We start from the raw sequence: 24,816 nt of genomic DNA on the forward strand, positions 1-24,816 counted from the left end.
CTGATCGGTTTACCATGAACAAGCTCCCTCCAAACAACTTCACAATCTATGATTCCTCAGTAAAACAATACATCCATTCACATGTTTGCTGGCACTTTAATTGCAGCTATTAATTAGACACTGCACGTATTAGATGTCATGCCCACAGGTGATGGCAGCCACTAGCTGCAGCTACATGGACAATATTTTTTCAATCCAATTGAAATCAATCTGATTAGCGATCCCAGTTTAACTGTTTACATGGATGCTAAATAAACTGATCTGGTAAGATATGTACTGATATGCCCCAAAGTATTTAATCAGAAAATAACTTTCTAAACATGCGCAAAGTGGGTCCACGCTGTGAATCGGCTGCAAATACAACAGAAGAAGAAGAAAAAAATGTATCACCATTACCTCAATGTGGCAAACAAGTGCAGAAAGAATAAATTTAATCCAACCAGAGAGATTCAATCTGAATAAGTGTTTACATGGTTATTAGGCACTAATATTTTCCAGTTGAATGGGTTATCAAATGTTTACAAACCTCACTCAACCTGGATGAAATTTACTTCCAATCGGGCCCATCAATATTCCAACTGAGGTGGTCAAGTGAGGCATTTTTATGTCAGGTCGTTATCAAAGAGAGGTAGCACAGTGGTGCAGTGGTTAGCAAGAAGGGTCCATGTTCGAATCCATCAAATCCATCTATGAGTCAGCCCTGTGATTGGCTGGCAACCACCTCTCGCCCAATGTCAGCTAGGATTGGCTCCAGCCCCCCACGACCCTTATGAATAAGCGCTATAGACAATGGATGGATGGTTGGTTATCATAGACATCTAAAAGCCTACCGCTTTATCTGCAGTGAGCTAATATTGGCCGATGTTTTGGCCTGGCCGAGTTATCTCTCGGGCTCTAATAGTGCTCCTGTGCTGCAGATTATAAATTCTTATTTTCTTAAAGTAGAGTTACTCAGCTGTCAAACACATGTAAACTGCCTGGTCGGTCATAATGTAGGATTACTGTAGCCTATGTCTCAGCTGCACACAAAAAAAACAATATTAAGACATCTCTAATTTGCACTTTGAGAGAAATGTAGGTAACAGTCACCCCAAACAGATGCTCTGGCTCTGTTGGCCCCCTGACTTCTTGGGCACCTGCAGGTCCATTCTGCATTCAGCCCTTTGTAATGAAATATGAAACGGTTGATGTAACTGTTGCCTAAGTTTGGCTTTAATAAACCAGTGCATGTATCTGCCAACACTTTGATTTCAAACACTTAGATTGTCTTTTCTCTTTAACAAGGATGACCCCATTGGACATTGAATCTGATTAGATGTGTCATGAGACATTTTGCTGCTCAGGATTATATGGAAGTGCTTTTACAATTATGGCATTTAAACAGTTTGCAAACGTTCATTTCCAGTGGGACAGCAGATCATCCTTTCATCATTGAAGTAATACGTGGTCAGTGTAATTAGACCTGAGGACATTCTTATTTAAAATGTTTTCCACACCTAATTCAAGCGTCCTATAAGCAGTATATTGTGTTTGCTGAATCTTTAGAAGGTAAAAAGCAAGGCAGTGTGGCCCAGAGGGACTATTTATTAGACTCCAGCGAAGTCCCCTGCAATTAAAGATTCAAGCCCACCGAGCACCAGTCTGTTTGTTATTCACCTGTAGGGCTTTACCCGGCGCTAGGACCCAGGGTGCGCGATTTTCATCTCCAGCTGCTGCAGACCGAAAACTGGCAATAAGGGAAGATCGCGAGGACAAGCCAAAATTGCATACTGTATTCATTCTACTTCAAATTCACACCCCTGGCCCCGCACGGACGCCTCTGTGTAGACAACAATAGCTTGTTGCGCTGTGTGCAGGCTTTGTGGCTGTAGACGGCTCGGAGCGCAAGGTAAGACGGTGCAATACCATGCGATTACTAATAACAAAGGCGTTACGGGCGAGCAGGGGGCATTAAAGGGGGCATTGCACAACGCTATTGAGGGCGAGTAAAACTCTGCCAAACTTTGACCTGGATATCTGTATTTTCTAGTTGTCGGTGTCTTGCGGGAGCTACAGTAGTTGCGGTGATGTCTCGCTGTTATCCCACGGCATTATGTAGGATCGTGTCACATGCATGGACAGCCAAGTTGTGTATCGAGATGACATACTTGAGTCTGCTGTCCATGCGTGTCGGCTGTGGATGCAGCAGGCGATCCAAACGCTGACACAGTAACTATAAATGAAGTGATGCGTCTCTATTTCACACAGATATTTAACATCATCTGGACGGCGCATCGGGCCATCCATTAACCTGGCAAACAAGAACATCACCCTTCACTGTGTCTGTGATCGGCTGCCATCCTCCCCCTCGTTTGTTGAAGAATAATTCATCACTTGTGCCAAGATGGAAGAATAATGCGCTTGATTTTTACTCAGCGTTCACCCCCCGCCGCCTTCCCAGCCTCGACATTCAATATTGACCAGGTGAACCACGAACTTAGACGGGACATCCTCGTCGCCGTGAAGCATGGCGGCCTAAATAGGGTCGATAATCTCCAATATGACTCACAGATAGATGACCATGTATGCCCACTTTGAAGACGACACTCTTCAAAAAATCAGGCCTTCGAAATAAACAACGTGCCTTCATCTGTGCTATCGCAGTTGTCATAGTGCATGTGCGGAATACCACATCCCTGCTCGAGAGATTTATAATTGCACGCATAACAAGTTTTTTTTTTAACCCCACAGCTCCAGACATCCGATGTGGAGCCTGTGAACCAAACTCGTCTATAATTGGTGAAGCCCCGAGCAGCCGGTCACTACCGGGATAGCTCTTGCGCGGTCGTTGAGGTCTCCGGGTTACTCCGGCTCAGACACAATGCGATGTGTCAGCTGCCGACTTTGTGATACTCCTGCTTTCCGCCGACACGGCTCTGCACGGTGTTCCTCTTTTAACTAATCGGCGCTTTTTTTTTTTTTTTGGTTTCCCAATTTCACGTTTGGCCATCTGTCAACGATTTGGCTGCCTGCACGCAGCCATTACTGAGCGAATGGCGAAGGGCATGTTAGGAGCTCTCACACACCGATCCACTCCGCGATAGGAAAGCAGGCGAAGTAGTTTGAGCCCGGACTGACAGCAGCGTTGCCCTGCACCGCCTTAGTGGTCAGGAACGGCACCGATCGTGCACGGCAGTCAACAAACTCTCTCAGCCACACGACGATGTCAGCCTCGCTGTGGGTGCACGGTTATTTCCTCACCACTGCAAGTGTTGAGAAAAGTAGGAAATTTGTTGGCCTAAAGGAGCGGATACCCTGGTAAACAGCAGGCCTGCACTGCTCCCAGGATCCAGGTAAGACAAGTGGCCTAATTACAGCAGGGTAACCTGTGCTGCTTAACTGCTGTGCCAAAATGTGATTATGGAATATGAGAGCTAAACATCCTGTGGCTGTTTATCTTGGGAGAGGAGTCAGAAAACACAGTGCACAAATCCTCTGCTCAAAAGACTGATTTTGATGCTTCAAACTTTTATCTGCTTGCCTGCCTGTGACTGGAAGTTGCAGATGTGTTGTCATTCACCTCATAACTGCAGACATGAGTTGTTTGTCCTCATAAATTCCTCTCATCTCCTTTGTCTTTGTTTTTCAGCACTTCAGTTATATATGCAATTAGGGAAAAGCTGTTTCACTGTGTACTTGTTCTAAGTCAAATTAAAGGAAAGGTTGCAAGTAAAAGTAGCTTTTATTCTATCACAAATGATGCTAATATGATTTTACCTCCAGGAGAGGTTCCTTGGCACATCAAATTACCTCCATAGTGCCTTGTATTTATAAAATAACCTGCCTGTCCTCTGCCGTGTTAAACTCAGTGCAGTTGTTATATGAAGCATGTTGGGATTATTTCAGTCTAAACAGCTTGTCTTGATATTGTGTGAAGCTCGCTGGAGAACTAGGGGCTAAAATTGAAATTAAAAATCTAAGCCCTGTCCAAATTGTTTGGTTTTTTTCTTGGGACTCGGCTCAAGACCGCTTCTCTGTAGAAAATCCTGCGAGAATCCAGTAAAGACCTGACCTGCTAGTAACAGGAAATGTGATTTTGACACAGTGCACCACAAGATGTGAATGACAGTGAACTGAAGATGCACCGCAGAGTGAGTGGCACTTTTTTTCTTCACATTCAGAGATTATCATTGGTCTTGCTGGCAAACCGCCTTCTCACCGTCAAAACCCTGGCCTGGACATGCTGAGGAAATCCTGAAAAATCATACGGTTTATCTGGACATGTGGCATTATAGTCAGTTGTAATGAATGAGAGAAAAGCATCCAGGGGAGTAAAGTTGTCGTGTTGTGAGATGAGTTGTTATTTCGGTTTAAACCATGTTTTAGTATTTCCAGTGAAGGACAGTACACATTTGGGGGCAGTATGCAGATGAGAATAATATTATTGGCTCCACAGGCTCCTGATAAGAGTTTTGGTTTGTAAAATAATGTGGAAATGCTTTCACAGGTCCTGTCATATAAGTCATGGCTTCATAAAAGGAAGACTTAAGTGAGATTTTCGCTGAGCTGAGTCTGAACCCAGTCAGGTGATGGTTAAGTTTAATCCATGCCATCAACAAATATCCAAAAACTTACTGAAAGACAACATGTCTTACACCGTTATCCGAGACAAAAACCAGTAGAAAAGCCTTTCAGTGTGACCCCCATCTTCTCTAAGCTGCATGAGCCTGCAGCCTACACCATGCAACTGGAGCGCCTCCAGCACCCAGAGTCCTGCTTCCTCCTGTTAATTCCCCTACAACAGACCCAAACCTCTCCCACTCCTTTAATTCATTATCTTTTTTTTTTAAACATATTTAGCCAATTCCGTTCAGCAACCACCACACACTGCCCTGAGTCTGTTAATTGACCTGACTGCCAGGGAAACGCAAACACCCGCTCACGGATGCGCACAAGCCTGCTTTGGTTTTTTAAAAAAAGAAAATATTGCTTGTTACTTCGTTACCCCGATAAGCCTTTTCAGTTTAGCGCACCGTTACACTCTTTGGTCGCGATCCTCCACCCCCCCTCCCTCCATTCCCCTTGAGCGGCTGGAGCTCGCGTTGCATGCCGGTACCTGCAGTCCTTACCCCTCCCAGCCTCTCCAGCGTCTAATCCTGGGCGTGGATAGCCGAGCACTACATCTCCCATGCTGTCACCCAGCACCCTTCTGCCCCTCTCTCTCTCTCCCACCAGACTGGAGACTGGCGATACGAAGCGGACTGTCTTGACGACCCCCCCCCCCTCCCCTCCTCTCTCTCTCCCTCTCTCTCGCTCTCGCTCTCTCTCTCTCCCTCTACCCTCCCCTCCTCCTCCTCCACCACCTCCTCCTCTCTCCCTATCTCCCTCCCTCCTCCTCCCCCCACCCCGGACTTTTAGAGCCGAAAACCGTCGAGATTAGTGAGCAGCCGCGGACGGCGGAGGCGAAAGGCTGGACGCGGCCGTATCCGAGTCGTGCCTGTTCGTCGTTCACATGCCATCTGGACGAGCGGGTTCGTAACTAATTGTGCCATTAGACATCTTTTATCTCGCCTGCTGATTAGCTTGGGAATTATTCAATATTTCGGAGAGAGAGACACACACATAAGAGAGAGTCTCAAAGGGGGGGCGGTGAGGAGAGGACAGGAGAGGCTCGGTGAATGCCTTTCACCGCCGGAGTGGTTCAGTCAGTCGGTCCACCGGAGGGCCGAGAGGAGAGACGGGAGCACTTCCCAGTAGGTCGGCCGGGGATAAATAGCAGCAGCCTGCCTCAACATGTAACCCACCGGGAGCAGAGCGAGGGCTTCGCGGAGACTCCGCTGCGCAGAGAGCTGGAGACCTACCCGTGGTGGAGGTGGTGGTCGGTGGAGTTGGATATATTGTTTGCCCCCTTTTTGTGGCTGCACAACCCCTGCGTAATAAGTTGTGTCACCCAGCTCTCTGTGGGTTGTCCAGCTGGCTACTCCCCCCCCCCCCTTTATTTAAGAGTAACTCAGTGCAGCCAGTTTGTGGGTGATCAGCGGGTGAAATTGATCCATTTGTGCACAAAAATAAAAAGAACATCCTCTGGCAGGCTGCGTTACTTTGGTGGTCGTGTGCTGATGAAACGGGGTGAGTCGTCAGGAGTTTTGTTTGTTTGACTCTCCCCTGTGCTGTGTTTCCCGTGTTGCTTTGCATCGATGTTGACTTACCTTATCTGGCGGAGATGTGACACATTGCCACATTGTGTCCCCTACGACGCAGCCACACGACGAAGGAGGGGTTGGAAATATCTCCTGTCACTCGCTGTAAAATGCCCAAACATCTGTCCTTCATCTCAGCCCATGCTTGTCCGTGTTATTTAGACAAGGCGTGCAGAGGGAGGCTGCCTGCGTGCTCACTTTGTGCCCGTGTTTGTCTGTGGATGGACCGATCATCTGAGAGCCAGTTGCCATTCTGTCATTATTGTGACTGCTCGCCATCTCCACAGAGAGGCGGACAGAGGGCGACCCGGAGCTCTCCAGAGTTTTTCCGTGCTGATATTCATGCCAGAGAAAAGCACATTGTTTTCAGAGTGTCCCCGTGCCACGGCATGCATGTGGTCTCGCCGTGCACTTTTCAGACGTGACATTGGGACGTGCGTCTTTTGGTGCCTTGGGCCGGACAGTGGAGAGACCGGGTCTTAGTGGGCTCCAGCAGAATAATCTGGTCTCCTTCGAGGCTCGACTTTGTTTTGTCTGCGCGGCGTGTGTGCGGACTACTGCATGCATTTATTGGCCTACATCAGAGCGGATGAATTCAAATGTTGTGGCGGAGCAGACCGCGTATGATCGCAGCACAAAGACAAACTAGCTGTGAGCAACTGTTGTACGGTAATGAATGCAGACCCTTCCTGCAGCCAGCGGTATCTGCATCGCCGGATCCCTTTCAGTCCGTGCTCGCAGATTCCAGCAGAGATTGGTGTGTCAGTCATTATGTGCATCATATTTGGTATGTTTCACTGACTCCAGGGTGAAACATTTTCCATTCCGCCGAAGCTTTGACACAGATTTTTTGCCAAGTCCCTTTTGTAGTCGTCTCATTTACCACTTGCAGATGCGCTCGCCTGCGCTCACCTCTACCTACATGCTGGGCGGCTGTTCAGGCGTGTGTATATGAGAGTATTTCACGTTTGCTTTCAGATGACATCAAGACAGATTAACTGCTCGCCTACTGTTATTTATAATGATGTGCATGGTTGGACTTGTTTTGGGAAGGAAGGTATCGATTCTGTTGTTTTCAATGGAGAAGCAATGGGTGGAATTTCATGTCTAATTTAAAATGAGACTGATGAGCACTTAACACTGCATGACCCCCCACATTAAAGCTGGTTTTAACTGAGGTGGGCTGCTTTATTGTTATTATAGATAAAACACTGCCCAGTGATACATCATTTCTACCTAAACTAGCGTGTAACAAAACTTTTCCTCAGTTCCAGTCAGCCGCTTTTCACCAACGGACATGGCCCAACCAGCACATAACACATTGAGGCTGCTGCTCTCTAATAAAAGATCATTTGTCACAGCTGATTGCCTCATGGATGGATTCCTGAATGGGCCTACCAGTTGCAGGCCCAGGGGCCCAAGGGGTCACAGGGCAAAAGCAAGACTCGCTGTTTTGTGACTGTTAAGCCTACAAGCATTTGTTATTGGGTAGGGCCCAGTCAAAACAGGGGATGGTCGCATTTTTTAACCTGGTCCTTTAATAATGAGTATCTGCTGATACAGAGTCTTGTCTAGTGTGTATTCTATATTTCTGTTTATTTCTTCATCCGCACAGTGTATAATCAGGTTAGAGTAAGTTCCAGTAAGAATAATAAGCAATCTAAAACCATTTGATAGCAAAACCAAACAAAAATCAGTGACACAGGTTTATTTCAAGCAGGGACATTATGCTATCTTGTATCGTAGGCTTCAGTATTTTATATGATATCTGTGGAGAGCATTGTCATTTTGCTGTGTTAAGGAAGGGAAGTTCATCTCCAGTGTGAATGAAATAGATTTAGGAGAACTTAAGAGTTAAGACTAATATGCAAAATATCACAGAAAATGCAAGCAAAACAGCTGCACAATCTGGATCTGGTATTTAGGAACGGTGGCCTTTTGCTTGTTTTAGCCAGGGGCACGTTGGCTCATAAACCATCCATGTTGCAACTGATGCATTAGGTCTCATTTCACTCACTGAATATACCATTTTTAGTAAAGATTATTCACTTTACAGAACGATTGACGCTGACAAATTGTTAGTATTCCCTGCCTGCAAGCAAATCAACCCAAAGGGAAAACAGAACAACTATACTCTTCAGTTTACAACACGTCTCTCTGATACCCTGAATGGTCTCCCTGCTCAGAGGAAATTGTAGCATATCAGGCCTCCAAGGCCATCTCTGAGAAAGGAAATTTTCAATTTCCCAATGTTAGTTCTGAATCATTTACCATTTTTTCACTTCATGATGGACAAAATGAACGTCTGAGTCACATTAAGTTTTGTTCTTCTTGTGTATTCTGCAGCATATCGCTGTATTTCAAGGAAAAATCGCACCTGACTGACTCAGCTACCCCGAGGCATGTTGTGTTAAAGAAACACCTATGCAGGTAATTGTTTTTGTTTTTTTTATTTGTTCATTATGGTTAGATTACTAGATTAGAGCATTGTTTTCTCTTATCTAATTAACACTGGCCTCTTGAATCTCTCTTATTACTCAGGTGGATCCTACACTAATGAATGTAGGGGATGGAGGCACGGTGAGCAGAGAGATCAGTGCTCCAAATAAAGCGTCTGCTAGCATGGTGGGAAATCCCCCCCAGACGCTACCCCCTGAGTTTAGAGGAGATGTTACCCTCAGTCAGCAAAACAAGACCACTCCAACAACAGACTGTAAGACAGCAAAAGCCTGCCTGGACACTAGCAATTACAACCACAGCCCTGAGCTTTCTTCACCTCAACAGCCAAACAATGTACCGATGTCCGGCTCAGCCCTCACCAGCTCAGAGAAGAGAGCAGACAAAAGGACAGAGGCCCCTAAACTCAAAGCTGATGGTGCTGGGGTCTTTACCACTCCTCAGTGGTCAAGTGGTGTAAAAGTCAGCCGGGAGGACTCACTCAACGCCTGTCACAGCAATGTGACATCCAGTAAGAAATCACACCCGCCGACACAATCTGTGCAAAGTGTCCCACCTGCTTTTCAGTGCTCCACCATGTTTAAACCAGTCCAGCCTGTTGCCTTCCTTCCTTCCACTAATTTTTCATCCCCACTTTGTAAAATCACTCTTCCACCAGCATTGGGTCAGATTGCAGCGTTGAGAGAAGCCACAGCCAGTCAGTTTCAGAAAGAAATCCAGCCTCAAAGCTCAGGTGTCGGAGGGACACCTCTCATGCGGACCTATCCCTATCCGTTCTCTGTGGGCCGCACTCCAGCTACAGAGAAAAAAGCAGGCACATCAGCATCAAAACTTAAATCTAACCATTCATCAAATAAGAATGCCAAATCTGTAGGAGAGCATAAATCTTTAGCCTCAGTGGTAGCTTCACCAGCTATTGCCCTACCATTGCAGCACCCATCATTAACTTCTGCAGCACCCACCTGCTACACGCTGTCTCCCACTGCTGCCATTTGCTGCGGCTCCGCGCTGGCCAGCATCACTTCTCAGAGCAGACTGCTGAACCATGTGGAGAAAGGAAACAGCATAGACAAGACAACCTTAGGCTCTCTTAAAGAAACGCCTCCCTCTGCTTCAGAGGACCGTACAACTTGCTCAGTTGAACCGAGAGATGTACCTCTTGATTTGTCCGCGAAATCAAAACGTCCAAAATGCATTAGTGACCCTCCAGTTACAATGATAGAGCCTCATAATAACGAGTCGAATCAGAGAGATTTTCTGAACTCAAAGAGGACTCATTCTACAAGTTATAGCTCAGCTGTGCAATACCCTATCTTACCCAACACCCACAGAAATGGATCTCATCAAAAGCAAATAAATAGGCCTCAGAATCACCAGGTCCCAGAGCCCAAACCAACCTGGGGTAAGGGATCTTCGCAAGACTCCATAAAAAATATCCCTGGAACGTACGTAGGTGTGGCTAGCCCCATACTGGCTTCTACTCTTCGGGGCAAAGATGGAAAAGGGACTTTTGCTGATGAATTTCAGAGTTTTGCAAAGCAGGAGTTTATATCTATAATTGACCAAGGAGAACATCTGGCCTCAGGAGGAAAGAAGCCATCCTGTCTGATGAAGGGCAACCAACATGCTCACAATGCCAAGCATGTTAAAAACACCAGCACAGCCATAACTAAGAACTGTTCCTCTAAAGGAGCCCTAACCACAGCCCTGTCGAGCTCTGCCAATTCTCAGATTCATCAGAAATCTGGACCTGGCAAAACAGCGATGCCGTACTCCACCACCGTAGTCAATCCAGCTTGGCAACAGCCGTCTCATCTTTCGCACCAAGCCTCGTCTGTTCAGAGAAAAATCCAACAAGGATCTCCAAAGACAAAGGGCACCAATGTCACAGAGGGATCCAAGTTTCAGAATGCCCATCACAGCCCGTCCAAACCTGAGGATGATAAGTGGGAGAGAATGAAGTCTCCCCTGTCTAACCTCGCGTCCATCGTAAAGCAGCAAGCCCTCGAAACACCAACACTGACAGGTGACATCAATGCTCAAGCCTCACCTGTTGCATCAAGAAAAGCCGATGGTCTGAATCCACTCTCCGCCAGCCAAGAGACCCAGTCTAAACATACTTCTGCTTTTGAATACCCACCATACTGGTCCGTGGAGCAATGGGCTGGTGCGCCATCTCAAGGGGATTCAACTCAAGCAATGAAGAGACAAGAGAAGGCGAATGCCACTGAGCCCTCGGAGAGTAACGCTGAATTAAACACCAGCCAGGGAGAACACATGGGACTACAAGCGAAGCAAGGCTCCTCAAAACCTGCTGGCCAGTCTCATCTCTTCGGGAGCAATGCATCAACAAATGGGAACAGGACGGAGAGCAAACTAGCCCAGGTGTTAGAGGGGGAGATACTGAAGAAAGAAAGTGGGGCGTCAGACAGTCCTCCTAGTGACAAATTGGAGGGCATGGTTGCGTCTATTCTCACGGGCCAGTGCGCGGGGGGAGGCGACAAGATTGAGAAGAAAACAAACGGAACCAAAGAGGAGTCGCCAGCCAAAGCCAAAGCTGCTACCATCAAACAAAAGAAAACCAGCACTAAGAAGCCAGCAAAGGAGAAGTCACCAACAGTCCCATCAAAGAAGACAACAGGAAAGAAAAAGCAAGATGTAGAAAACACTCCAACCAAAGTGTCCTGCCAAAAGAAGGTAAATTCAAGTCAGATTTAGGGAAACATTAAAGTTAGCAGTCACTGTTGAGGACTTTAACTGTTGAAATGGCCATACAGAGCTCCCTTTCATAATATTAATGTATGACTCATGTTTTAACTTCTGAAGGCTTGTTTTGAGTCTGTTATATGCTCTCCATCACCATGAAAGCTTTGTGATCAATAGCATCCAATACAGCGTGCTCCCTGTCCCTTGTGTATTTCAGCAGAAGAAACAATGTGCACCTGTGCTGGAGCAGAGTCCATCAGCAGAAAAACTTTCCCCACAGAGTAAAGAGCCGATTTCAAGGGACAAGATCAGTCCCAGCAAGAGTGAGCAACCAACCCGCAACAAACAAGGTACGTCCTTTGTTTCTTATAATCCTGTGGCATTTACTGCCCAGAAAAAAAAATCTGATATCAATCACAGATTTAATGATTCTTCCAGCTGTGTTAGACATGTAGCCTTTTATCGAGCTTACCGTTAGATTACTCTGGCATCTCATAGCTTTAGTTCCGGAGATAAATAGCCTGCAGTCAGCCTCGATGGTATGGTAGCTTGTGTATTAAGCAGACAGAAAATGTCACACGTATTGTCTGGATAGCATTTTTTTTATGTCTCAGTAATACTTCTATGCATAGAAGCTGGTGCGAGTGTAACAATCAAATTTGTGATTTAATCAGTTACAGATAGCGGCAACAGTCCTCAGAGTCTAGAGACTCCAGCGTCTCTCAGTAGCTCTGCTGTATCTAGTAAGGAAGGCGATGCTACAGAGAGCCCCTTCCCAAGACTGAGGAGAGGACGACGGCGAGCTGATGAGGCTCGACTCGACCTCTGGGGCTTTGCTACGCCTTCCCCTCCACCTCCACCAATGCCTCCTCCCCCAGCCTCCCTGTCACCCCCTCTGACCCCCCCCCAACCTGGCCGCCGTCCGAGAGGGAGGCCCCGCTCAAACCCCCTGCCAGAGAGGGGGTTTCAGGGCAAGGGCAAGACAGCCAACGCGGAGGGAGAGACGCCTGCTCATAAGAAACGCCGGCGGTGTCGTAGCAAAAAATACCAGACTGGGGAATACATCACTGAGAAAGACAAGCTGGAGGATGGAGAGCACCTCGAAGAGTCTGACTCTCAGAGGCAGGAGGACAGTGGAATTCCAGCAGGTACGCAGTTTCTCTCCAGAGATCAGTCTGGCTTTCAATTAACTGTTTCCAGCCCAAATTTTAATCAAAGTTGCAGCTGTTAGATAAAGATGTGATGAAAACATGTTTTAAAGTTGTAGTAAGAATCTCAAAAAAAAAGGGTTTGCTTCGTTTTCGTGATTATAATATTGTAAATTATTATCTGTCTTTGGATTTAGGACTGTTTCCTCAGACAACAGACATTTTATAGACAAAACCATTACTCAATAGTGAGAACAATCTGCAGATTAGTTGCAGCTTCTAATAATCAAATAACTGTTTTAGTTCCTTAACCACACCAAAAACTAGTCTCACAGATAAGTCTGAACTGTTGTGTTGTAATACCATTATATATTAATCCTTTTTTGGCTGCTGACCAGAGTAAGTGACAAAACATTTGGTTATGCTAGTTTGTGGTGGGCATTTGTCATTATTTCTGACATTTCAGTGATATTATTAAAAAAATATCTGATCACTGAATTTGTGCCCACAATAGTTGCGGCCCAGTTCTGATCTGTGAAATAATAGTGCAGCAGCTAGACAATGATTTCTGAACATTTGTCTATAGTTTATCTACAGAAATGTCTGTGCAGAAGAGCAGTGGCATCATTTCATGATTTAATCAACTGGCACACTCAACTTCAGTGACTTTAAAGAAATTGAAAGAAAACAAAACGACCCAGTTCAAGTGGTTTTTGTAGATACGTTTTTGAAGTATTATTACCCTCTAATAGTAATAATCATGCATAATAAGTATGGATCACTGACAATGTTAAAAATCTTGGATCCTCCAAATTTGATGGGAATGTTGTGCACAGAATGGGTGAATGTAACACAAAACGCATGCATAAACTCTAAATGTTGCATTCGTTTATGTATGTTTCTGTTAACTTCCAACTCCTGAGCAACATAAGTGGGCAAAGGTAGTGAGATCAGATATCTGTGAGCACTGAGTGTGTTCATATAAAGTGTCTGTTTAAGAACTAGAGATAAATGAGTCAGAATTGGCTATAACAAAGCTCAGCTGGGGGGCTTTTATAGTTAACATATGTTAAATACAGACCTTTTATAATGTACACCTTCATTAAAGGCATACTGAAAAAGCATTAGTAGAGCATTACGAGACAGCTTAATATTTGACATTAATATCTGTCTCATAATATATAAGATAATATTTGTGTGCTTAGGCTCCTAATGTGTGCCATATCTGCATCACCAAGTCCACATAAGGTACCTGTGGATGAGACCCATATCACAAGGTGCATAAGAGGAGAGTTTACAGAGATGTACCTGAGCACAGGCAGAGCGGAGTAGCTCATGGACGGCAGATACCCTGTTTAGATGGCTGAGCCAGGGGCTCATTGGTTCGGGAAGCACCATGCTGTCTGATGTAGACACAGACAGCACCTAGAATATTCCATGCTCGATGTTAAGCTCTGCAGATGAGCAAGAACACGAAGCTGCTCCGTAGCAGTATCAGTACATTGTAGATAAACTGGGTGAAATAAGATAACAAGATTGTCTGTAGATTTTTCACTTTGTTCATCTTATTGGTGCCAATCGACATAAGCGCCAATCCAATTTGTCATTACAGATCCACAGGCGGATCAGTGTCCGAGTCCCACTGCTCCCAGTCCAGATCCTCCTCCACGGAGACCCTCGTTCACTCGCTCGGGGTCGATCCGCTACCACGAGAGCGAGGTATCCCCGGAGTGCAATGACAAACCTTCAGGGAAGAGAAAGTTCAAAAGCAAGCACTTATGTGACAATGATGAGCCGAAGGTGAGTCGTTCATTGATGCTGCCTGTAAGCTTGCACTGCATTTCAACCCATACAGGGTTGATAGGAATAAGGTACAATATGAATATATTAGCTTACAGTGCCCCCCTGTGGCTACATACATGCTATGTTTGTCACATTTATGATGCCAGCTGGTTTTATACTGTACAGGTCTGTGATAAGTGGAACCCATTACCTTAACTTGGCAATGCATTTCAAGCGATTTCATTTCACACAGTGCTCTGATCAATAAATCTGTATTTTAGAGTAAGACCAAACGCAGCAGCTTGGGCAAGCGCGGCCCCTCACTTGCCCTGGATGACGGTGGCGCTGATGTAAAAAGAGCAGCCAGCCCTCCACCCACCCCAAAAAGTTTGCCATCATCTCCATCCAATAAGAAAATCTCATCAGGAAGAAGTAGCGGCTCAGAGTCTCCACCGAAAAGGCCCATTCCTCCAGAGGTCCGTCGGCTGATTGTCAATAAAAATGCCGGGGAGACGTTGCTGCAACGTGCTGCACGCTTGGGCTATCAGGTAAAATCCACATGTTTACTTGTGTGGATTTAAACAGCGTTTGACCCTCTTTGAACCAGGTTAATTTGACCTATGCCTTTTCTGCAGGACGTAGTTCAGTACTGCCTTGAAAAGGACATCAGGGAGGTCAATCGGCGTGATAATGCAGGTTACACTGCTCTCCATGAGGCGTCCTCTCGAGGCTGGACTCAGATCGTCCAGATGCTGCTGAAATACGGCGCTGACGTCAACTGTAGTGCCCAGGATGGAACACGGTGAGGCCTCATGTAGAGTCTGGTTGTAGTTAGTTGTGTTTATTAAAGTTATTTGAAATGCAAATCCTTTTGTGGGTGTAACTGTTGTGACTAATTTGAACACTGAGGTTATTTCTTGACCCTCACAAACAGCATGTGTAACAAAGCAATCTCAATTTAGCTTTTTGCAGCCATCTGTTGCAAAAATCAAATCAAATCACATCCTCGACAGGTGTTGGGAGCCGTAATGAACATAGTGACATACTCTGACTCTCTTTTTTATCATTAAAAGAAGATAATATTCTGGTTGAACATCTGTGACATGTTTTTTAAGGGTTATACTTGCTGTATAAGTATTTGAAAGTTAATATCACTTTTATTTTACTGTAGCACATACCGCACGTGATACTCCACACACAGCAAGGTTGCAAACAGATTGAGATGTGGTCTAAAGGCGTACAATCCCTGAAAGTCATGTGTGTTTTGTGTGTTCTTCCTTTAGGCCCCTTCATGATGCAGTAGCCAGTGATAACCTTCCAATAGTCTGGTTGCTTCTGAATCATGGCGCAGACCCGACTCTGGCCACCTATTCTGGACACACACCGGTCAAACTGGCACATAGCCCGAGCATGAAGACCTTCCTCACAGGTAGTTCATCCTTTTTATTAGCCTCCTTTTCCATCAGTCGAGCTAGTTATGGCTCAATAGGCACATTTCCAAATCATTACCACTACCCCAGGCTAAATTCATCTCTCACATCATCAACAAACACTTCAGACACAATAAACAACACAGCACAAAGGCTATAATAAAGCTGATTGAAATGAGACATGAAAATAAATAATAAAACTTGTATTTGCCAACTTTACAGTCACCCATCAAGCAATGTGTCAAAACATTAATAAGCTCTGTGCCCACTCCCACTACATCACATTTGGTACACTGAGCAGTAAACAATACAGGTTGCATGTCGCACATTTAAGAAATACATTGCTTATGTCCACACAGGGCTTGACATAAAAGGGATAGTTTGGATTATTTGAAGTTGGGCTGTACGAGACACTTCCTCCATAGTTGGTACATTACCTACAGCTGTACAGGTTGTTGTCAGCACACCCTCAGGTATGAGAAGCAGGCAGCAGTCACAGCACAGATGTTAAACAATGTACTTCTGTGGACGGGGTCTGCAGAAAAATGTATTTAACCACCTAAAAAAAAGCCCACCTAAAAACTAAAAACCACTTTACATTGCCACCAGACAGCCCTTTTGATGAGGAACAGAAGCTGTTTTCTCTTTCTCCTCACTCCCTTTAAAGAAACAATACTCCATTCACATTAATTTCACCTGTCAGTGAACAGGAGTTGTGAGTCTACCACTACTTGATCGGTTAGTTTGCTTGAATTATAGTGTGACTTGGGTATTTTAAATGGTTAGTTCAGATCTAAACTAATAGTTCGTGATCAAGGCAGCAGTAGAACAGCGACTACTACTGTTTTAGTCAATGGAGTCTGGTGGCTTTGGAGCGAGCAAAGAGAACAGCTGTCTGACAGCAGTGTAAAGCAGTGAAAATATTCTTAATGCAGCATACAGTTTTTTAGGTGGCTAAAATAAGTTTTTCTGCTGTCCTCCATCCACAGCAGTATTTTGCTTGGCATCTGTGCCGGGACTGCTGCTCATTTAAACTGACTGCGATCCACTGTAAGTAATACACTAGCTATAGATAAGTACCTTATACAACGCCACTTCAGGTTATCTGAACCATCCCTTTAACTGTTTGAGCCACTTGCCTTGAGATGTGTGGTTGGTCTTATAGCTGAATTAGTCTGTCCAAAATAGAAAATGTTGTCCAAGTGAAAGGAAACATCTGGAACATCAGTTCAGTGCATTTGAGAGTTTCATCTGCTAGACTTGGCTCAGTAAAAGATGAAGTTCACCTTGATAACAAGTCTGGAGGTCTAAGTTCACACAAACTAATGCAAACACTCTGCGGCTGCAGCTCTCCATTTGACCAATTCACCACGATGTCTCCTACTTTTGACATTTCTCCCTTGCAGTGATATCACTTTTTAAGAATGATCTGCTGAGTTTTTATTTGTAAAAAGTTACAGTAAAGCGATCAAGCAAATGATTCACTCATGACTGTGTCAATTTGCTCTTATTATTGAAGAAAAATCATTAAGTCTCATCGGGAAATGACTCTGGAGAAAAAACGTCTTGCACTGATTTAAATAAAGCTTTCATTGAAGAAAACCATGCATGCAACCTTTTTAATATTTTCTTATTATTGATCATTAAGAAGGTCAATGATTCATTTTGGAAAATGCTTTAAATTTCCTTCCCAGTGGTCAATGTCATTCCATAACTGAGCCAGGCAAAGTGACTAATTACACTAAACTAAACTAAACTTTTGACATGCATGACTCCCTCTTACATGTCATAGTGGACCAGAGGGAAATCCTCAGCCCAGCTTGTTTATAGACACTTTGTAATTTATTTGCATGTCACCGTCGACAGTGTTGACAGAGTTTTAAGGATCTTTCTTCAGCGCTTGGCCAGGTAGTGGAGAGTGAGGAAACATCAGTCAGCAGCCAGCACTTAGCTGCTATCGATGTTTCCTTCACTGTCAACTTGGCTGCAGAATCAGTGTTTACTGGACTGTTTTAGCTTCACACATTGCATCTCAGGTAAATACAGAGATGAAGGCTCAGAAGCCAACACACACACACACACACACGTACAGCGATACCCAGCTTTCCTTTTTGCATGGGAATACCCCAGAAAGCCTCAAAACAGACAAACTGCGACTTTGCTACTAAGCACTGGTTTTCATATTGTCGGTTATTTTGTTGGGGCTGCTGAAAAAGCCATCCCAATTATCCCATCATATGCTGTGCTTGGTCCTGACAAGGGGACAAGTATCAATGTCAAGCGCTGTCTTTTCACAAATTTACACAGATCAACCAGTGATGGCATGCAAGCTTAACTCAGAATATAACACAAGACGCTGTTTATTTTCACAGAATACTTCACAGACCTGGAAGGCCGTGATGAACAGGATCCCACTTTGCCCTGGGATTTCTACAGCAGCTCCCTATTCGGTAAGAAACCCTGACACCGTGGCTGAATCTGTCTTTGTGGCTGCCAATCCATCAGCCCACTAATCAATCAAATCTTCTATTTCAGTTTGTAAACACAGTGGCGAAAAAGTGGTTGAAAAAGCTCATTCCTCCGCTGGCAGTGAGGAAGACGAGTTGAAGCTTGCTGGAGCAAAAACCAGGTTGCTGTGGGGAAATTATTCTAGTTTGTAGGCCGGGCTTGGGTTTGGCCATCGAGACGTGGAGGGTTGTTAGCCTTGTGCACCAGCATCAGCGCTGTGTTGTAAACAGCCACAGGGAGCCAGTTATCCAGTGGAGGGAGAACAGGATTAGAGTTGCATGGAAGAACTTAGGGAGACTAAACGCAGAGTGGACTGCAGCGTCCTGGATAAACTGTGGGGACAAAAAAATTTTGCAGTGTGAAGGATGAATATCTTTGTTATACTTAATTACAATTATATTTAAAAAAAAAAAAAAAAAATCCTCTTACTATTGTAATCCAAAAGAAGACCAAGTTTCCACCAAAGTACATTCAATCATGTCTATAATTTTAGTTTATTTCATCCCCACTGATTGTTTTGTTTGTCGTTGTTTTGTATCATTGTACAGTTTGAGAAACAGCCTCACAGACGTCTCATCACAGACAACATGAAGCTTAAATTTGTCAGAGTATCAGTTTCACAGTTTCCGTATCAGTAAATGCGCTGCATTACACTCTGTTTACTCTCCATCTCCAGGAACTTATCCTTCAAAAAGTGCTTGTAAAAGCTTGTAGACAATATCTTTTCCATCCATGTGTCTCTATGTAGGGTGTAATTAACTTCAAGCTGAGTGCCATCCTGAAGTTTGCATCCTTTAACTGATCACAGTGTCACCAGCAGTCGGCCCTTTATGTATCCTGGTTGTTGTGAATAGACAGTCCACTAGAGGGCGTCCGAACCCTGCGTGTCAAAGTGTCTCAGTTTGTCATCTTCTCACCTCAGTGAACTTCTCTTCACAGAGACCGACCAGGAGCCGTGCTGGGACTTCTTGCTGTCTGAGCAGAATCAGGATCTGGAGGAGGACGCTGCAGGGAAGACAGAGTCAGACTCGGACAAAGACTGCCTCCTGTTTGAGTTCTCCTCCGAGCCTCTCTTGCCCTGCTATCATGTTCAGGTGTCATTAACCCAGGGGTGAGTCCACAGAGACGAATGTTGTTGGCAAGAGTTAACAGAAAGTGATGGATCCCTCTGTCATCGCCCAAATATGTTATTTTAATAAAAGGATACTCATGGTAACAGCTGATTTTTATAGAATACATTATTATGTGATATTAAGCTTTCAAACATGGATGAATTGGCCAAAATTATGAGTCACATGCTTGACTACAGAGTTTTGGCTGTTTAGTTGAATTAGATGACTTTGTAAAGCCACCTATTAAGCAAAATGTTGAATTTACTGGCATCTCAGTTTGGATGCAGTTTCGCTCAGCTTTCAATAATTATAAGAATTCCTATCAAATGGGAGATGATGATACTGACACAGTAGATGATAAATATAGAAACAGACTTAAATTGGTATGTACTAACATTATGTAGAGAAATAGATACAATGGGCTGTAAAGGAGTCCAACAGTATTTAGCGTTATTTTTACAAACGCATCAGTAATGAGTTAATAAAGGCTTGATGAAATACTGAAGATCAGTGTGTCTTTGAAGCAAATGAAGCCTTATGTTTAACCTGAATTGCTCAAGAAGGCTCCACTGAGACACACATGGGAAAATGTTTCTGGTGTGTTGTAGCTTCTGCGTGTAACTTCTGATATGTACCTGATCTGAACCAGAACCTAAGGGCTACTCCACTGATATACTGTGGTACTTCTATAAAGCTGGGGGGCTTGTGAGTTCAGAGGCTGAAATATCATAACATTTAGTCCCCAGTGTGGGCCGAGCTCCAGAAACGCAGGATTGAGGTTGCTTGATGATGTCTGCCTGATAACCACCCACATCTTTCAAAGTCTCCAGTTTGTCTATGAGGATTCTTGTTATAAAGTTTCGGTCTCCACATTCAAGCTGAGATAACCCTGATTACATCACTGGGTTTTTTCTCTCACACTTAAGAACTGCAGAGCTACCTGTCTCTAGTAAACTGGTCTTCATGTGTAAAATCAGAATGCCTCTTTAATTGACTCACTGGTTGTCTTCAGGATCAGATTTTGATCTGGTTATACCAATTTATTAAAATACACCCAGACTGGCCCGATATGACTCTTAGGATGAGCATAATTATGATCATCATGCTGCTGCAAGTGTGGACTAATTTAAAAAAAATTCTTGTTGGTGCATCCATGTACTGGTTTAAAGAGTTGAGTGTCACCAGTCAAACAAGAATATTTTTATGGCAAGAAGGCAGAAGTGACAGCCTGTTTGCTTTTCTTTGTGTCCATATTTACTTGTTGTTTGTCCTCTGAGTTTCATTTCCTGACACCATAACTCACAGCTGCAGTGCTGTTTTTTTTTCAGAGCTTGATCTCAGGTGGGAAGGAGAGTTCCTCTGAAACATTTTCCATCTAAACTGTAACTTCGTCTGAAAGAAAGTGTCTGCTTTGCTTTCCATACCATATGAGCAACTGAAACCAGTGGACGTCAGGGGGGCTTAAATTGTTGAATCAAATAATGTGTGTGTGTGTGGGGGTCTGTCTGTCACTGGACTGTTTCAAGATGCAGTCAGTCGTCACTTTATTAGCTACATCAGATCTAAAACTGCAGTCTAATACAGCAGCCCAGCAGTAAACCCTCTGCTTAAACACACAGAGGTGTGTCTGACATTCAGCTCACTCTCACTGACATAAATGGGGTGGACTGAGTAATAGAAACACCTGTAATAATAACACAGCCTCCAAAATGATCATAAAGTTGAATCAGCACTTCTCTAAAACAAAAGCTGAACATCATAACCTTCATAAAGGAAGGATTTATTGTTGGGCTGCTTTGATTTTAGCTTGGTGTATCTAATAAACAGGCAACTAAGTGTATGTTATTTGTTTCGCAGGGTTTATTTTGCATAAGACATCATGCTCCCAACAAGACTTCCTTAAAAAAATAAAAATAAAACTTCCAAGTATAGAGACAATTGTGTAAACTTTACTAGAAATGAGTAGACTTCCATATGATTAACCAGAAACCCATAACTAACAACAAAAATGAAGAGACGTTCCTATGGGAGTAATTGTTGCCATACTTGGATTTGTGTAAATTTGACAATACTCCCTGTTATTAAGCTGCGGTTAATATCACACACGTTCTTCTTTTGCAGCTTTTGCAACTGGTTCCTCCTGACAGATGTCCTGAAGCGTCTGAAGATGTCTGCGCGGATCTTCCGGGCGCGTTACCCGCAGCTGGAGGTGGTGAGTTTGTCTCGCGCTGAGCTCTGGAGGCAGGTGTCGGTCAGCCAGGTGAGCTCCGCTTTGGTTTCACCCTACAGAGGCAAAAATAAGGAAGAGGAAGACGAGGACGAAGAAGAGGACGGACTTGTGGAGCTGGTGCGATGCGTGCCAGAGCTCCAGAGACTACTGGGCTCCTCCATTCACATCCTACAGGAGAAGGAGGTGGAGGAGGAGGAGGAGGAGGAGGAGGAGGAGGAGGAGGAGACACTGACAAACACAGGGAAGCCTCGCGGCCGATAGCCTCTCTTCCACCGTACTCCTCCACCGTGCAGACTGCCGTCTTTATCAAATGTGTCAACCCAAGCCCTCCCCTGCAAGCAGCAGCTCAAAGGAAACCTCTCCGTCCATTGTAACGAGGGTCATGGGTTCTAACTCCAGCTACAGTAATGACTTGACACTCCACCTATAACCTTTGACCTCAGACCGAAGGCGATTAAGTGATCACAAGGACCTGCATACGGGAGTGGTCGGTGCTGGAAAGCAGCTTTCAGGTTCCTATCTATAGGTATATTTGAATACATGAGAACTATTGAGCAAACCTTTTTTATTGATTATGTCTGTACATGCTAGTGTATATGTATATCTTGCCATCAGGGTTAAGACATTTGGTTATATAAATGTATTCTTATGGCAAAGGATGGATTATGTTCAGGACTTTTTGTTTGAGTTTGTTCCCGAGGGAAAGCGATATTTTTTCGATGGGAGATAATCCAAGGCTTTTATCTTGGTGAACTCTTGCGTAAAGCTAAGACGCTTAAGTCAGGGAGGCCAATGGCCCAGATGGTTTCTCTGTCAACCTGGGAGACCTGGAGACCTGCAGAGAAGAGACCACGGCACATAAAATTCAAACATAATCACCCATTTAGGTCAGAGCCTCATTCACGTGTCCTCCTCATTTTTCTCCCCATCATCCTCCAGAGATCATTAGTGGACATTTCACAGAGTGAGCCCGGGCAGCACTCAGCTGCTGACGTATAAAAATAATCTTTTTGGACCTTGAGATTGAGAGTTTGTTTACAGAAGCGGATAGATAGCGGCGTTCTCCACTCCTGAACTGATACAGAATCCTGTGGATCTCTCTCAGAGGAAAAGTAGTACCATCTCTGGAGTCCAGAGCCTTCTCCCATGTCCGAGGAGCCGAGACGCCCTCTAAACTGCAGCCACGACCGTCTCCCACGCCCCGATATGGTGTTTCCAGACCCCAGAGTGCTTTGTGTTGCAGTGTTTTATTCACACTGTTTGTTGTGCTTAATTTAATAGTCATTAATATATTTGACCTCTTGTGTATCTAACAAGTCTATCTATGAGAACAATGCTTTGTATGGTTGGTGCTTCATTTTGAAATGTACTTATTAGGATCCCTTTATTCTGAGATTTTCCTCCCTCATTCAAAAACAGTATTTCAAAAAAGCTAAAGTACAGTTTTATTGTACTGGTGCTAAGACAGATTTTGTGTTGACAATCAATGATGTTTTGGTTTGAAGTCACAAACTAATAAAAGATATTTAAGATGAAGAGACTTAAGGTGTAAAGAAAAGTATAGTTTAGTTAAAGAAAACGGGAATCAGCAAGACTGAAAGACTGAGCAGTGTGTGAGATCTTGAAGAGCCTTTTATTTGATTCTTTTATAAGAAATCAACAAGAATAAAGCATGATTGTGAATCATAGTTTTTATCCCTTTGTTTTGTCAGTTGGATTATTATAATAGAGCTGATTATTATAATGAGTATGTGTGTGTGTATGAGTGTTTGTCATATTCTAATTAATGACACGTGTGATTAAGGATCACTGAAGCAGATCTGAATAACAGAAACGTCTCACGCCAACAGTAAATAGAAAACAGCGAAGAACAGAGTGCAGATTCTGTTTGGCACGATATTTCCTTTTTGTTTGGTCCGCCACCTGTTGAAAGGTGTGCTTTTTTTTTTTTTTGTATGTTTTCTGAATGTGCATAAGTTTTCTCCCTCTCTCTTCTCTCTCCTCCCCATAGAGAGCAGGAAGCAGGATTTGAATGTTGACTAAACAATCTCATTTCAAGGTCCACTTACTTGCTTGTTGAGGAGGTTTTGACCATCTCACACATCTATATCAGCAGATTTTTAGATTGTTTTGTTCCCTGCTGATTCCAAGGTCAACAGTGAACTGACAGGATCAGCTTCTAAAGTATGAATGTTATCTTTTGAGAGGAAAAAACACAATCTTTCTCTGTCATATGAAAAGTTGAATTCATAAACAATAAACGCACCTCTGCTCGCTTTAGCACACCCTGTAGTTCTGCTGTTTCAGTCTTACTTGCTACTGATGGTGGCTGAAGTAAAACTTTACACAAATGTTTGCTGAGTTTCTGACCCCTCTCTAGTTGTTCCTCCTCTCCTGTTGTAGGATTTAATATTCAGTCTATATGTCACTTGTGGCCACTGTTCTCTAAAGCTTTGTGTCACTTTAAGGCGACAGGGAAGAGACATGCTAGAGGTGCTCAGGGTCAAGGAAAGTTTGTACATCTGCTTTTCCAAGATAATCAAGCAAACTAAACCTGCTGATGAAGACTGTGTGACTCTGTAGAGGGCTCCAGAACGAGCACAGTACAGTTCGTGGACCTTGAGTTGAGATTGTTTTGTTTACTGCTGTTTCCAAGGTCCAAGAATAAACCATGAGGCTCAGGGCTGGAAAAGGTTTACGTGACTTCATGCGTTCTCATGACTCAGACAGACTTTATTTTATCCACTAGAGGGAAGCAATGACAGTGACTGAGTTCACATTAAAACGGAAAGGAGAAATCTGCCTGCTGTTTCTCTTATTGTATCTGATCTCAGTGAGCTTATTGTTATCCCTCCTAAATACATTGAAAGCATTAAATGCATACACAACCAAGCTCAAAGCCCTTGTGAGAGCAACTGAAAATACAGAGCAAAAGCGCTGACAACTTCTGTGTTTCTACAAATTCTTTTCTCTTGTTTTGTTGTTCAATTTCTTGTCACTGTTTTGACTTCTTGTTGGAGCCTCATGCAGTAAAGAAACAGAGCCAAATACCAGGAGGCGGCATCATGTGAGACATGTTAGGGCTTCTGTCTTGCCTGCAGGGCAGCTGTGCACAGTTGGAAAGTCTGTGCTCAGGGATCAAACACACAAAAGATTAGATTAAAAATTTAGTTTTTTTCTCTAGATTTAACATTGTTACCATTACAATAAAAGAACATGCATCTGTTTCAGTAACGGCATCTGTTATCTGCAAAAATGCCCCTA

At 44.0% G+C, this 24,816-nt stretch overlaps 1 protein-coding gene across 1 annotated transcript; it reads left to right on the forward strand.

Moving 5' to 3' along the window:
* The first annotated feature begins 1,769 nt into the window (after window positions 1-1,769).
* bcorl1 (BCL6 corepressor-like 1) lies at window positions 1,770-23,240 on the forward strand. The gene is made up of 12 exons (XM_070837448.1): window positions 1,770-1,888; window positions 8,526-8,609; window positions 8,721-11,333; window positions 11,560-11,692; window positions 12,017-12,490; window positions 14,103-14,290; window positions 14,554-14,820; window positions 14,908-15,074; window positions 15,556-15,701; window positions 18,075-18,152; window positions 19,150-19,321; window positions 21,444-23,240. The coding sequence occupies exons 2-12, from the start codon at window positions 8,604-8,606 to the stop codon at window positions 21,811-21,813; spliced, it is 4,614 nt and encodes a 1,537-aa protein (XP_070693549.1). The 5' UTR covers window positions 1,770-1,888; window positions 8,526-8,603; the 3' UTR covers window positions 21,814-23,240.
* Window positions 23,241-24,816: the final 1,576 nt, after the last annotated feature.

This window comes from Pempheris klunzingeri, chromosome 9 (genome assembly GCF_042242105.1).
Source record: "Pempheris klunzingeri isolate RE-2024b chromosome 9, fPemKlu1.hap1, whole genome shotgun sequence".
In the NCBI taxonomy this organism is placed as follows: domain Eukaryota; kingdom Metazoa; phylum Chordata; class Actinopteri; order Acropomatiformes; family Pempheridae; genus Pempheris; species Pempheris klunzingeri.